This window comes from Salmo salar, chromosome 29, assembly GCF_965601325.2.
Source record: "Salmo salar chromosome 29, fSalSal1, whole genome shotgun sequence".
Taxonomy (NCBI): domain Eukaryota; kingdom Metazoa; phylum Chordata; class Actinopteri; order Salmoniformes; family Salmonidae; genus Salmo; species Salmo salar.
The window spans coordinates 10666891-10682121 of record NC_138319.1 but is presented as its reverse complement, the minus strand read 5'-3'; the positions used below and the strand labels follow the sequence as shown (position 1 = coordinate 10682121).

Below are 15231 nucleotides of genomic sequence, written 5' to 3'. Positions count from 1 at the left end.
AGGTTCCGGAACGAAACAGTCGAAAGTGGATCCTGTTCTGCTTGGCTCAAATTAAGCACTGCTTATAAGGATAAAAAACGCTCCCTATTTCAACCCAAGACCTTGGTCTTTCTATTAATGTTGAAAAGAATCTTGTATGATTTACTGGTGCTGAGAAATACACAAAAGTAAAAAGTGTGGCCAAGGTCTCCTCTACATTCAAGAAAAACAATCACATTCATCAGCAAAGAGGTCCCCAATCAACATTTTGAACTGCCCGAGAGGCACCAGAACATCCAGTTGTAGAGAACTCTAGATTGTTCCATACATGGGATGCAAAGAAACTAAAAGCAGATTTACCTAACACTGAGGAGACCGAAGAGATTTCCAGAGTTAGCCATCCCTGAGACCGGGTATGGTAACTCGTCAGTCTAAAGGTTAATAATAAAGTAAGGTATGGCAGGAGTTTTTGTAGGAGAACATGAGTTTTGGATATTGCAAAAAAAAGCCAAATGCTAAGATCTTTAACTCTGAGGGCTGGTTTCCCAGACAGAGATTAAGCCTAGTCCTGTACTAAAAAGCTATTTCAAAAGGGGTTTCTCCATTGAGCATGCTTTTTAAGTTCAGAACAAGGCTTAATATGTGTTTGGGAAACCAGCCCTCAGTGTCTGTGGACATAAACTTCCTCATGTGTGATTTTGAATATGAACTGACTGAGAATCTTTTAAACAAAAGCTCCTCCAATAAATAAATGGTCTTGATAATTTCAAGCAACCAATCATGTTAATGTGCGCTTACCCGTGAACTAGATGCACCTCTTTGTGAATGACATGAACTCCCCCCACTTCGCCCCTCTCCCCACTCCCTCCTTCCCTCCCTCAGAGCGAGGGACCTTACCTTTGTCTGGACCATGCCGGGTCTTTGGTCTCTCAAGTGCTCCAGGGTAGCGGCAATATCAATCTCTTTAGCACCTGCAACAGACCGCACATTGGACTGAGTTCAAAGCAGCAGAGTAATCCAGCTCACATCTGTCAATCTCCTTTCTACCGGCTCCCTTTGGATAGGCATGGCGATTGAAAATTATTACATTCATCCCTCGAAAGACTTGGAAAGGAGCCACTGACTGTTTTCACTAGAATAATATATGCATGGGGATATTTCTGGGGCAGGGAATATTGTACAATCAATGATGCAATCAAAGAAACTGTGCCCTGCTTGAATAAGAACCATGTATTGTAGTAGCAGGCATAAAATTGCACTATGCCCAACTGTGATTCAGAAGCTTGCATTCTGATGTCTGAGATAATCGGAAATGAATGGAAAATCAAGCCAATTTGCTATACTTCGTATGATGTGGGAAAATATGAGAGATGTGTTAGATGTGATATAGTTGACCTTCACCATACAATAAATGTTTTTGTGTCATTTTAAAATTCTGCAAGTTATGTGAGCTGAGTAGCTGTAATAGACTGAATAATGCCAACGTGCAATAAACTCTCATTTGAAATCTCCTTTCACCTTTAGCTTGAACAACTTCAACAACCAGACTACTGTGGGAGTCTCTAATAAATGGTGAGTTGGAGGGGACCATGAGGGCTCATTTGAGATTCACTCCCAAAAAAAGAAATAGAGGGAGAGAAAGCCCAGAGCCCTTAAAGACGTTTTGAAAGGGGGAGAGAGGGAAGGGAGAGAAGGGGCCGGTTAATGCAGCTGGACTCCCAGCTCAAAGTGATCCAATACAACTTTCATGTTTTAGAAGTGTTGGATTCTCAAGTTTAAGAGGGGAGAAAATTCTCCAACAATAAAAGGCTTCGGAGTGAAATTATTCTTGTGTACAATTCACTCTGGAGGAGAGAAGAAGATGAAGAAGAGGAGGAGGAAGAAGAAGAAGAAGGTGAAAGAGGGATTTTATGTCTGGGCCCCCCGGGCTTTTCATTCTGTTTGGGAACACAAGGCCTCACACTTCTCAAGACCAGATGAGCCTCACACCAAACAAAGAGGGATAGGCCGCTCATGGTCTGGGTTGCTCATTGCTCAACATAACAAAAACTTGTGGGTCTGGTCCCAGGCCCAGTCCCAATCACAACCACTAGCTACAGCCACAGCCCAAACCCAAACCCTAGCCCCACGCCCCATCGCAAACCTCTAGCCTGAACCCCAGAACAGGGATGTGTGTGACAGCCTGAGAAAGACCCTCATCCAGCAGGACCATGCTACCCTGACTCTGCCCTTTGATTCCCCTATTAAGACCAAAGCTATAGAGCAAGGGTCCAAAGACACAGAGAAGGAGGTGGCCAGGGTCAGGGCCAGATGTACGGATGACCTGCTCTGATAGGGGTGGGAGGCCAAGGGGCATGGGGGCATAGGGGGACATCTATTGTATCCACTGCTGGAGTTATTTCTCATTATGCAATACAGAGCCTGGTGTTGTATAGTAAATCAAATCAAATGAAATTGTATTTGTCACATGCGCCAAATACAACGGGTGTAGACTTTACCATGAAATGCTTTCTCTACGAGCCCTTCCCAACGATTCAGAGTAAAAAATAATAATAATTAAAATAAAAAATAAAAAATATATATACTAACAAAAGAGGAATAAAATACACAAGAAGGGAGCTATATACAGGGAGTACCAGATCAATGTGCAGGGGTACGAGGTATTTGAGGTAGATATTTACATGAAGGCAGGGTAAAGTGACTAGGCATCAGGATAGATAATAATACAAGTAAAATAGAGAACAGAGTAGCAGAGGCATGTGATGTGCAATCGTGTGTGTATCTGTGTGTGCGTATGTGTATTTGAGTTGTGTCGGTATGCGTGTGTGTGTGTTATGTGTGTGTGTGTGTACGTATGTAGTGTTTGTGAATGTGTGTGAGAGTGTCAGTGTAGTGTGTGTAAGTGAGTGTGTGTGTATATAGTGTGCATATATAGTCTTTTGAGTGTGCATAGATTGGGTCAGGCCAGATAGTCCGGGTAACCATTTCATTCAATATTTAGCAGTCTTATGGCTATTTAGAAATCTTATGGCTCGGGGGTCAAAACGGTCTCAAGAGAGCCGATGCTTCGGGTACCGTTTGCTGGATATGTATCAGACTGAACAGTCTATGACTAGGGTGGCTGGAATTTTTGGCAATTGTTTGGGGCCTTCCTCTGACACCGCCTGATATAGAGGTCCTGGATGGCAGGGAGCTTAGCCCCAGTGACGTACTGGGCTGTCCGCACCACTCTTTGTAATGCTTCACCACCCTCAGTAGCGCATTTGCCATACCAAGTGGTGATGCAGCCAGTCAAGATGCTCTCGATGGTACAGCTGTAGAACTTGAGAACTTTGAGAATTTGAGGCCCATGCCAAATCTTTTCAGCCTCTTGAGGGGGAAGGGGCACTGTCATGTGGACCATGTTAAATCCTTAGTGATGTGGACGCCAAGGAACTTGAAGCTCTCGACCCTCTCCACAACAGCCCTGTTGATGTGGATGGGGTCGTGCTCGCCACCCTTTCTCCTATAGTCCACTATCAGTTTCTTGGTCTTACTGATGTTGAGGGAGAGGTTGATGTCCTGACACCACACCACAAGTTTTCCCTGTAGGCTGTCTCATCACCATCTGTTATCAGGCCTACCACCATTGTATTGTCAGCAAACTTGATGATAGTGTTGGAGTCGTGCGTGGCCACACAGTCGTGGGTGAACAGGGACTACAGGAGGGGACTAAGCACACACCCCTGAGGGCCCCCCATATTGAGCGTCAGCGTGGCTGAGGTGTTGATGCCTACCCTCAACACCTGGGGCTGGCCGGTCAGGAAGTCCAGGATCCAGTTGCAGAGGGAGGTGTTCAGTCCCAGGGTCCCTAGCTTGGTAATTTGCTTGGAGGGGACTATGGTATTGAATGCTGATCTATGAACAGCATTCTCACATAGTTATTTCCCCTCTTGTCCAGGTGGGAGAGGGCAGTGTGAAGTGCAATTGAGATTGCATCATCTTTGGATCTGTTGGGGCAGTATGCAAATTGTGGGTCCAGGGTGTCTGGGATGATGGTGTTGATGTGTGTCATAACCAGCCTTTCAAAGCATTTCATAATTACAGATGTGAGTGCTATAGGGCGATAGTCATTAATGCAGGTTACCTTGAAGTTCTTGGGAACAGGGATAATGGTGGTCAACTTGAAACATGTTGGGATTACAGACTGGGACAAGGAGAGATTGAAAATGTCCGTGAAGACACTTGCCAGCTGGTCTGCGCATGCTTTGAGAATGTACCCTAACCTGTTTAAAAGTTTTACTCACATCAGCCATGAAAAGCGAGATCACACAGTCATCCAGAACAACAGGAGCTTTCATGCAAGACTCAGTGTTGTATTCCTTGAAGTGAGCATAAAAGGCATTTAGTTCGTTTGGGAGTTCTGCATCATTGGGCATCCCACGGCTGGGTTTCCCTTTGAAACCCGCAAGCCCTGCCACATATGAAGTGCTTCAGAGCCAGTGTAATAGGATTCCACCTTCCTCCCATATTGTCCTTTTGCATGTTTGATGTCTCGTCGGAGGTCGTATCGGTCATACTATATGCGCATAATATTCTGAAAACATACTCAAAGGTGGTTGTGTGATATGCATGTCGATTAATATATCAATATTTGCATCTTGTGAGAAGCCAAATTAAGATGGAATATATACTGTATAATTATGATAAATTAACTTGCCCTTTACAGGGGAATGAATTTGACATTGGCGATGGCTGAAAAAAAACAGTTGAAAAATGACCCTTTTTTAAAAGAAATTTCAAAGAAATAAATATGTACAAAAACACAATCATGGTCTTAAGGCCAAGGAGTGTTGTTTTTTTGTGAATGTTTATGATAATTAATTTCAGTTATGAGTAGCCATGCTATTGCTCTCTCCCTCCTATCACTGTCTTTCTCTCTCCCTCACCCTCTCTCTCTCCCTCTCTTCTCCTTTCTGGAGATCCCTCCCAGAGTTTTCAGCAGAGGCCTCACTCAGTCACCCTCTAATGCGTCCCAAGACCTTCGGCTGAAAATGGAGGCGTTTCGCCGTTGCCATGGCAACGTCTCCACACAAGCAGAAAAAGTGCAAGACGGAGAGGCCCATCAACTCCTACCTTTAGCCATCCTATTGAGGACCATGTCAATCAGAATGTACGTTCCGCTTCTGCCAGCTCCGTCACTGCAAAGTAACCAGAGAGAAGAAGACGCTCATTAGTGGGGTAGAAAAAGGACAAAGAGCGGATCCCTCAAATACAACAGTAGTGTTTGCCTCTTACATGAAATGAAATAGCTCATTTAGAATGTCTTGCATTATTGCTGTAAAGTCTGAGGAAATACAAATGATGAGGAGAGCATTTCAAAATATATATTACATTGCTTACTGTACAGTAGTACACGCGGGTACAAATGGGTTGTGTATGGTAAATAGCAGTTATTTACCATACATTACCCACAGTTATTTACCATACATTACCGAAATTTATTTACCATACATTACCCATTTGATAATGATATTAAATTGAAGAACATAAGATATGAACAAAAGCTGTAATAACCATTGCGTACAAAGTTGTCATCATTATAAAAATATAAACATATTTATTTGCAGTGTTTAGATTTTTAAGAACAAATTAGCAAAACATGCACGTGTGTGTGTGTGAGTGTGTGTGCGTGTGAGTGTGTGTGTGTGTGTGCGCGTGTGTGTGTGCGTGTGTGTGCGTGTGTGCGTGTGCGTGCGTGCGTGTGCAAGAATGTGTGTCTGTGTGTGTGTACACATACATGTGTGTGTGGTCCAAATACTTCTATAGAGAGGAGTGGTTTGGAACTGGCGTTATGAGGGACAAAAGCTTTCAAAAGCAGCAGCAGCGCGAGCGTGTAGCAGACAGGCACCTCAGGAGCAGAGGAGAGGCGGAGAGGCCAGAGGCCATTAGCAGGGCAGCTTTGGGGAGCCTGCTTTGCTATTCCACCAGAGATAGACACATGAAAAGCCTGTCTTTGTGCCTGCCGGGCATTCAATCTGTCTGCATGTTAATTGCAAACAAGGCGTTCACTATCTCTCTAATAAAGGCAAAGCCAATAAAACAGGAGAGACCGAGAGAGCGGCGTGAGGCGAGGAGCGCAACTGTTTATTTAATCCACTGTTTCTCATCTAGAGACCAGGCAGAGACCTCTATGGCCAGATAGACGGACAGACAGAAACTCTTCGTGCATGACTGAACACTATTAAAGATATGGAGGCAGTTACCTGCTACGAAATAACGAGTGAAGCTTCACTAACTAAACAAAACGAAAAATATATTGGTGCAATATGGTTTCCAAAAGTACACATTTGTACGGTCAGTGAATCTGATCCCAAAAATAAAAATATCAATATTTTAGGTAACTGTGTGTCTAACTGTGTCTTCCTATACGTTCTTATGTATTTATTTGGACAGTGAAGCTAAAACATTTGATTTGGCTCCATACTCCAGCATTTTGGATTTGAAATCAATTGCTTCATATGAGGCCACAGTACAGAATGTCACCTTTTATTTCAGGGTATTTTTGTGCATATCTGTTTTACAGTTTATAAATGAGAGCCCTTTATGTATCTAGTCCCCCCATTTGAAGGGCAGGTTGACGGTTATTGGGATGAATCTTGTCCTGGAGGCAGAGCGATTTCCGCTAGATGGGCCAGTTGCAAAGTCAAAATTGCCTATAAATTGTAACAATTCATGAAGGAAAAAAAATGCTTTTTGGTCTTAATTTAAGGTTAGGCATAAGGTTAGCAGTATTGTTAAGGTTAGGGTTAAGGTCAGGGTTAGGTTTAAAATCAAATTGTATAACTTTGTGGCCTTGCCAGCTAGTGACTACGCTGCAGAGCTGTCTCCTGTACATGAGTCATCCCAATAAATGCCAACCTGCATTTGAAGATGTCATAAGTATTTAGGAAAATTCACTTTTACTGTATGTGTCAAAGTTCAGTATTTGTTCCCATATTCCAAGCATGCAATGACTACATCAAGCTTGTGACTCTATAAATGTCATCATAAATGAATTGTGAATAATGATGAGAAAGTTACAGAGGCACAAAGACCCCCAAGACATGCTAACCTCTCACCATTCCCAATAAAAGGGGAGGTTACCATTTTCTTTGGGGGGGGGGGTATGATATTTATGCCTCTGTAACTTTCACACTCATCATTATTCGCAATGCGTTCATGATTATCTGTAATCATGGTAGCATCCACATCAATGTAGGTGTTCAAAAACCTATTCTATTCTTATTTACAATAAAAGTAACAAAATACATTATTTATTAGGCACAACATAAGCACAACCAAAACAAACCGCAATCGCACTCAACAAGTTCGAAGAGTCATAAGCTTTATGTAATCATTGCCTGCTAGTAAAATTGGACCAAATACAAAAATTGTCACTACTTTAATTTACATATAGGTGAATTAAATACATATGACACCTTCAAATATGGGGGGCGAGATACATGAAGTGCTTTCATTTCTGAATGGTAAAACAGAGATGTATGAAAATACCCTCAAATAAAAGGTGACATTCTGTACTGTAGCTGCATATGAAACATTTGATCTCAAATCCAAAATGCTGAAACATAGAGTCAAATTAAAAGTTTTCACTTCCCTGTCCAAATAAATATGTAGTGGAACGTATATTCTCAGTCTGTCATGTAATGCAATTGACACCCATTCAGCCAGAGCATCGTTACAAGGTTATAATTATTGTAATATACTTGCCTGCAGTGGACAATTATTGGACAAGACCGACCCCGGTAGCACTTGTTAACCTTTCTGTAATAAAACAGAAGAAAGTCTGCTATTAATGTCACACTTCAAAACAAGCACATGTTTTGGAGCACATCTGCTAAATTTTACTAGATAAAAGTCATATAGTGTATTGCACATCACCAAATCAAATATGTGGATGACTCACAAAAAAGGGTCACATGCTGCTTACTGTATTTCAACGATCAGGAAAAATTCAGTTTGTACTTTTAGAGACAACAAAAAATTATAAAACTAAAATTTTGTAAATCAGTAATTTTTGAACCTTTCGAGGCCCCTTGCCAATCAAAATAATGTGAGGGCAAAAGTATTCTATGTTGAACAATACGAATGAATGAAGGGTAATTTAAAACACCATATTGTGACATGTATTTACTGCCATGATGGATGCGGTGGTAAGATGTTGTGATCCGCAACGCATTAACCTTGCACAATTATAAATGTTACACACCACAGACACACAGTGGGAGCCAACTAGCCGTCTACACCCAGCTGTTGCCATGGAAACTACTGGCTACATCGGTCCTGTTTTATTTCTTTTTATTAGTATTATTTTTTTTTACACTAAATGCTCAGAGGTCATTTAGACAAGAGGCTGTTTTTTTTCAAACTTCAATGACGTTTAAAAAGGAAAAAAAATTCTAACCCTACACAGGAATATTATAATTTTATATACAGTAATTGATGAAATACTAGCATTGTATGTGATATACAGTAGCATATAATTGTTGTGACCTAGCATGCATATAACATTTATAACAAACCATATTCCATTTACTACATATTTTAAAATGAACATTAAAATGAATAACACTTTTTGAACAATGAGAAGGAGCATTTGTTTGTGAAAGAAAAACGTCATCAAAGTAAGACGAAAAATAAAACGCATTTTACAGGTAATTTATCAAACAAACCAGGCATTTTGAGTAGTTTGAGAGTGAACAGAGGTGGTGGGAGTTATTGTGCAAACCAAAGGGGTGGAAAAGTGAAAGTGAGAGGAGCAGCGAGAGAGAGAGAGAGAGAGAGAGACAGAAAGTGTGCGCACAGGCCTGGCTGAAGAGACACGGTTTCCAATGATCACTTTTGTGACTATGCAACTGGGCTCATATTACTAGCTGCAACGTCACAAAAATGACACTGGCAACCGCTAATTTCTTAGTTGGCCAAAACCACTACACGAGCGGTGCATTGTGGGGATATGAGGGTCAAAGGTGGGATCCTGAACTCTGGTCTCCTGCTCCGGGAAACCAACCCCTTAAATCATTAGACCAAGAGGACATTTCCTCATGGGCTGAAGGTGACACTGATTTTGAAGTCGCAGGTAAGGGCTACCTTATCGTGAGAGCGCAAATCCTACTCACCTCCTCTACATGAGCCCCCTACCGTAGTGAGGGGGCTGGATACCAAATGACCTCTAGTGAAATAGCAATTACCCTTTTAGCATGGGGAGCTCTCTCTAACCTGCAGAGCTACTCCAATTAGATGGACTTACGTACCAGCAAGAGCGCAAGCCCCGCCACAGCTGAGTTCTGTATTCGTTATTAAACATGAAGCGGACTTCAGTATTTTCACTCAGCCAGTTGGGTAGCGTGAATAACCCAACAAATTGGGGTGTTGGGATTACCCCAAACATGGGTTAATTTAACCATCAATTGGGTATTTGTTACTCTCATGCTGGCTTGACCTAGCAGCTGGGTCTTTTTTTTAAAACGTAATCCTAAGGGTTATTTTCAGGAGGCGTGTCGTATTAGGCTGTGGCTTTCAGCTAGATCTTATTGGCCACCCATTAGAGTAAATGTCTCAATAACCCAGTACCCAGCATCAATAACCCAGTACCCAGCACCAATAACCCAGCACCCAGCACCAATAACCCAGCACCCAGCATCAATAACCCAGTACCCAGCATCAATAACCCAGTACCCAGCACCAATAACCCAGCACCCAGCACCAATAACCCAGCACCCAGCATCAATAACCCATTTTTTAAAGAAAACAACCCAACTAAGTGACCCAGTGCCTGCAACACAGCAGTTGGGTCAACCAAACAATACAGCATTTTTTTTAGAGTGTAGGTACGAGCTTTCAGCACCAGTAGAGGTCAGGGAGATTTCAGATGATAGGCTAAAGAATTAGTGCCTTTCTTGGACATCATGTTTTTGCACTTCAGTTTTAAATACAGCACAAATATGAGAAGAAAAAAAATCACAGAAGAACAAAGCAATTATCAACTTGTTTTTTTTTCTGGTCTAAATTGTGACGAAGGAGGATAGAATTCCATCCATCCACACATCTGAAGGCACATATTCTTATTTGGAGTGGGATTTCCCATTCCTTTCAGGGTGTTTCCCTGGGGGCCTATTGCGGCTCTTCTGCCAGCATACATCAGATGAAGAACAAGGAAGGAGAGGTTAGACAGTCATTGGCTTTCCCTTCCATTCGCCCAGGTTTTTTAGTTTGACATTTACCATTTAATTGGCTGTTTGAATAAAAAAAAATTCAAGACATGCCATGAGGACGTTTAATTTGCTGCCTTGCATGAGCAGAGGAGAGAAAATAGCTCTACGATCAAAGAAGTAGTGCAGAAACATAAGTCTTACAGGAACAGCCATATAAACCCATTCTCTGCAGGAGTTAAAGAGAAAAGATCAGCGGAGAGAACAGGTAGACAAGTGAAAGCAGGGCAACAACAAAAGGAGCGTTTTCATATCACCCCTAAGGTTACAAAATTCTGGTTACTTTCCCCAAATTCCTACAAATCCCGGTTGGAAGATTCCCAGAATTAGGAGGGAATAAGCAAGATACCTGGAAATCTCCAAGCGGGGGGTTCTGGAAAACCTGGGAAAGTTACAAGAGACAAAAGGAGCAGCCGTTGGTCAGACGGGGACAGGTGGCCTACCTACGGAAGTCCAGCATGATCCTGGCTGAGTCAGGGATGCTGCGGTCCACCCAGGAAAGGAAGTGGAACTGCGTGACGGTGCGCGTCTCGTTGGACTGCAGGTTCTTCAGGTAGAAACTCCTGACCAGGAAGTCCTCACACCAGATGTGTTCTGATACCAGGTTCACCTGCATAGACAAGGGAAGGGAGTGAGAACAATAGAAATAGAATCAACAGAACAGGCTTAAAACCTCTGGCCATGGCAATTTGACAAGTAAATTCATGGGTACACCCATTATGGCACTAATTACTTGAATAGAGATGTCCGTTCTAGTGATTCTATTTCTGTGGTGAGAACTACAGTATTACCAGGTACAGGTAACTGCCAAAATAAAGGAAACACCAACATAAAGTGTTGGGCTACCATGAGCCAGAACAGCTTCAATGCACCTTGGCAAAGATTCTACAAGTGTCTGGAACTCTATTGGAGTGACGCGACACCATCCTTCCATCATTTGATGGTGGTGGGAAACGCTGTCTCAGGCGCCGCTCCAAAATGTCCCATAAGTGTTCAATTGGGATGAGATCTGGTGACTGACACTACCATGGCATATGGTTTACATTGTTTTCATACTCATCAAACCATTCAGTGACCACTCATGCACCATCATGTGCATGTTGATTTTGTCTATCCACACCGGATGCGATCATGACACCAACTATACTAATTTGGGGACAGGTCAAAACACACATGAAACATTCATGGACATTCAGCTAGATAGGTGTTGCTAGCAGTTTGTCATGGGAGATGAACATTGAGTTGTTATTTAACCTGATCATGAATACGGTCACTTTTTTAGCTGGTTCTTTGTCAAATTCTGCAACAATCGTGTGTTTCTCTACTCCGACGATTAATCCACAGATAAAAATGGAAGCCTAGTTAGTTTTTAGTTAGTTATCTTTGATTAATATCTCCTCATTCGTCTTTCAAGCAACCGTGTGGGATTGTATCCAATAAGGAGGGGACTTGCAGCTCGTGGCGTGTCTCAAACAGAACCAAGTTTTAGTTTAGCGCTTGGCTACGCAGACGCTCGGTCACGCGTGCAAACAGTGTGGGGGAAATTATGAAGTTACAAATATGTGTACATTTATTTTGCACGCTCAGTGCACGCAACTTGGCCAATAAGGTTTGCATGTAAGCATGATGGGATGTTAATTGCTTAATAACTCAGGAACCACACCTGTGTGGAAGCACCTGCTTTCAATATACTTTGTGTTCCTCATTTACTGGTGTTTCTATTATTTTGGCAGTTACCTGCATATCAATTACTGTACAATAACTCTCACTGTGTGACACCCCTGGACCAAATCAACTCCAAACAGATATGTGGAAGGACAATACCACACCATTTCATAAAAATGAAGATGAATAATATATTAAACAAATAAAGAACACATCCTAAACAAGGATCATTGTTTTACCTCATAAACATGGTAGACATTGAAGCCCTCGTCCGGCCAGTACTGTTGACACTGTTTGACTCCATTTTCCGACAGGGGCGTTAGCATGACGATGACCACACAGCCATTCTCCCACACCATCTGAAGACACAAGGGAACATAGGAGGGCTCAAATCTAGTCATATTAACAACAGCAGGGAACTCATGAAGGATGAGTCAATACAGTATGAGTTAATACAGTAGGATGTTAATACAGTAAAAGTTAATACAGTAGGTGGTAATACACTATGAGTCAATACAGTAAGAGTTAATACAGTAGGAGTCAATACACTAGGAGTCAATAGAGTAGGAGTCAATACACTGGGAGTCAATACAGTATGAGTTAATACAGTATGAGTCAACACACTGGGAGTCAATACAGTATGAGTTAATACAGTAGGAGTTAATACAGTAAAAGTTAATACAGTAGGAGTCAATACACTGAGTCAATAGAGTAGGAGTTAATACAGTAGGAGTCAATACAGTAGGTGTTAATACAGTAGGAGGTAATACCCTATGAGTCAATACAGTATGAGTTAATACAGTATGAGTCAACACACTATGAGTTAATACAGTAGGATTTTAATACAGTATGAGTCAATACTCTATGAGTTAATACAGTAGGAGTTAATACAGTAGGAGTTAATACAGTAGGAGGTCCTCCTATGTTGACAGCCGAAGAACCCTTTTGGAACCTTCTAAGAGTGTAGAATAAACAAATGAATTCAATGAATACTTTTTTATTTAATTAACTTCTAAAGTAATTTAGTGATTAGACATCCCCACTCCATTATTGAGCACACAAGCAGAGAATAAAAAGAGAACCAAGTCAAAATCTCTGTTTGGGAGCTCTTTGAACCCTCACTGTGACTGGCTTATTCCCTGAACTCTAAGGAGAGAACAGAGGGGGAGAGAGAGAGTAGAGGGGGAGAGAGAGAGAATAGAGGGGGAGAGAGAGAGTAGAGGGGGAGAGAGAGGGGAGAGGGAGCGAGAGACAAGAGGGAGGATAAGAGAGGGAGAAAGAGAGAGAGAGAATAGCAGAGGGAGAGGAGGGAGGGTGAGGCCATGGTTGAGCAGAGGTAATGGAAAGGAGGGAAGGTGGAGGGCTGGGGGTACGAGGGTACGTAGTGAGGGAAAGGAGGGAGGGAGGAAGGGAGGGAAGGATTAGAGAGAGCTGCAGGAGCCCAGTGCGGATTAGACAGACCAAAGCTAAAGACTCCTCGTCTCCTGCACCTCTGTTAGTTTATTTGGAAATAGTTTTTAAGTACATTCAAGGCCAACGTAACAATACTGAAAGTTGAAAGACTCATTACTTATTGCAATCTTCTAAAGTCCATCTCTCTGGGTATACTGTAGTTTTGATTTTCAATTATTTGCAAGTTATGATAAGCTAGTTTTAGTGTAAACTAAGCCAAATATTCAGCTGTAAATTGTTTGAATTAGATTTGGATAATGGATATGTTGTTTATTCACTTGATGAAATAAAGAACAAACAAACAAGAAAACAATAAGCAACTTTTTCACGAGGTGCTTAAAAATGTGACATTAAAGAGTAACAACAGCACATTAACAAAAGTCCATTCAAAATGGTGTATTCAATCAAGGTGCACTTTTCAAACAAAGGGAAGCGTAATGGCTTGATAAAAGCATAATTGCTGTGTTACAAACCAACCATCTAACCTGACACCACTCACACACACAAATGCACGCATTCACACACACACACACACACACACGCACGCACGCACACACAGACACACACAATTCGCGTCAGAAAAACACCATTAACAAGCATCTCTTTTAAAAATGACATCTGCCTTCTCAATAATGAAAACCTTTCCTTCTGTGTGGCATTACATGAATACAGACTACATAATGACATGTACGGACCTACTGTCAGCGTACCTTCAGCTCAACATGGGGGAAGTAAAGGAGCCAGCTGGTCTAATGGCTGCGTATCCAATGGCACCCTATTACTTATATAGTGTGCTACTTCTGACCAGTGCCCTATAAAGGGAATAGGGTGCCATTTGGTACGAAGCCTGTGCGTGTCTCTGGTCCATGCTTACATATTACAGACACAGCGGTACCACAGCTGATGCATTAACTCGACTGTATGGTAGCAATGGCCCTCATAATGACTGGGGTGCTTTCACATTAATGCATAATAACACCATTTGGCAACCCGGCATAAATCTGAGGCAGCAAAGCGTTGCTGGGTTGTCAGAATAGCAACAAACAAAAAAATTGTTAAATGATCCTGCAGTAAATGTACATTTCATAGTTTCATTAACCCCTGTAAGTCTAAGCCCTTAGATTGCAAAATCTACTGAGCTAACATATGGAATTGGGTTAAAATGGATCATTTAGCCATTTGATTTAGAATTTTGGGACCCCTTTAAAAATGAAACACTGAATTTGGTCTTTACTGCTATAGCCCATAGAAACACATTGAATAACACATTCATAAATGGCAAAACAGACAGTCCAAAAATAAATCGTAAGGAACAAGGTTTTGAAGCGTCTGTCCTATATCTGAGCGCTATAAGAAAACTCAACAACAAAAAAACAAGAGCCTGGTACTGGGTTACCTTCAAAACGACACCCCTGAAGCTTGTGTGTGTCGTAGAGCAGAACAACTGACACCTTTGTGTTCGTAAAGCTCCCCCTTTCGATATTGGTGACATATTAGCTTGTAGCTCCAATGGTTAGACCTGGAGAGTCAGTTTGGTGAGAAGACCTCTTCAAAACGAGGACGCCCGCGACAGAGTTCAGACGACTGCCATAAAGCTTGTGGATGTCGTAGAGCCAAACGACCAACATTGTCGTTTTCATGACAGTCTCATGGTGGAGGTGACTTATGAGTTTGTAGCTCATACCGTTTGGGATTTACAGACGATTTCGTGACAATTGTCTTGTCGGGATCCTCTCTTGCGGAGAAAAAAAAAAAGCCGCTTTCACCAGCCCTATGTTACGCAATAGACGCAACCTTCATATCACCACGAGAAACAGAAAGTCTGGAGCATAAACACACAGGAGCTATTCAGCATTCAAAATGACATCACCGATCATTTTATGGG

The 15231-nt window shown here is 42.0% G+C and overlaps 1 protein-coding gene across 3 annotated transcripts in view; it reads right to left on the bottom strand.

Annotated features, from left to right (window-relative positions):
- Window positions 1-15231, bottom strand: part of ptprn2 (protein tyrosine phosphatase receptor type N2) — a 284202-nt gene that overhangs the window by 6047 nt on the left and 262924 nt on the right. For 2 of the 3 annotated variants that reach the window (XM_014180660.3, XM_014180658.3), the window contains 5 exons: window positions 12134-12253; window positions 10673-10839; window positions 7729-7782; window positions 5095-5159; window positions 877-950 (listed from right to left, as the gene is read on the bottom strand). In XM_014180660.3, the coding sequence (XP_014036135.1) occupies window positions 877-950; window positions 5095-5159; window positions 7729-7782; window positions 10673-10839; window positions 12134-12253 (480 nt within the window). The remainder of the gene's footprint in view (window positions 1-876; window positions 951-5094; window positions 5160-7728; window positions 7783-10672; window positions 10840-12133; window positions 12254-15231) is intronic. The other variant, XM_014180659.3, reaches the window with a different exon arrangement.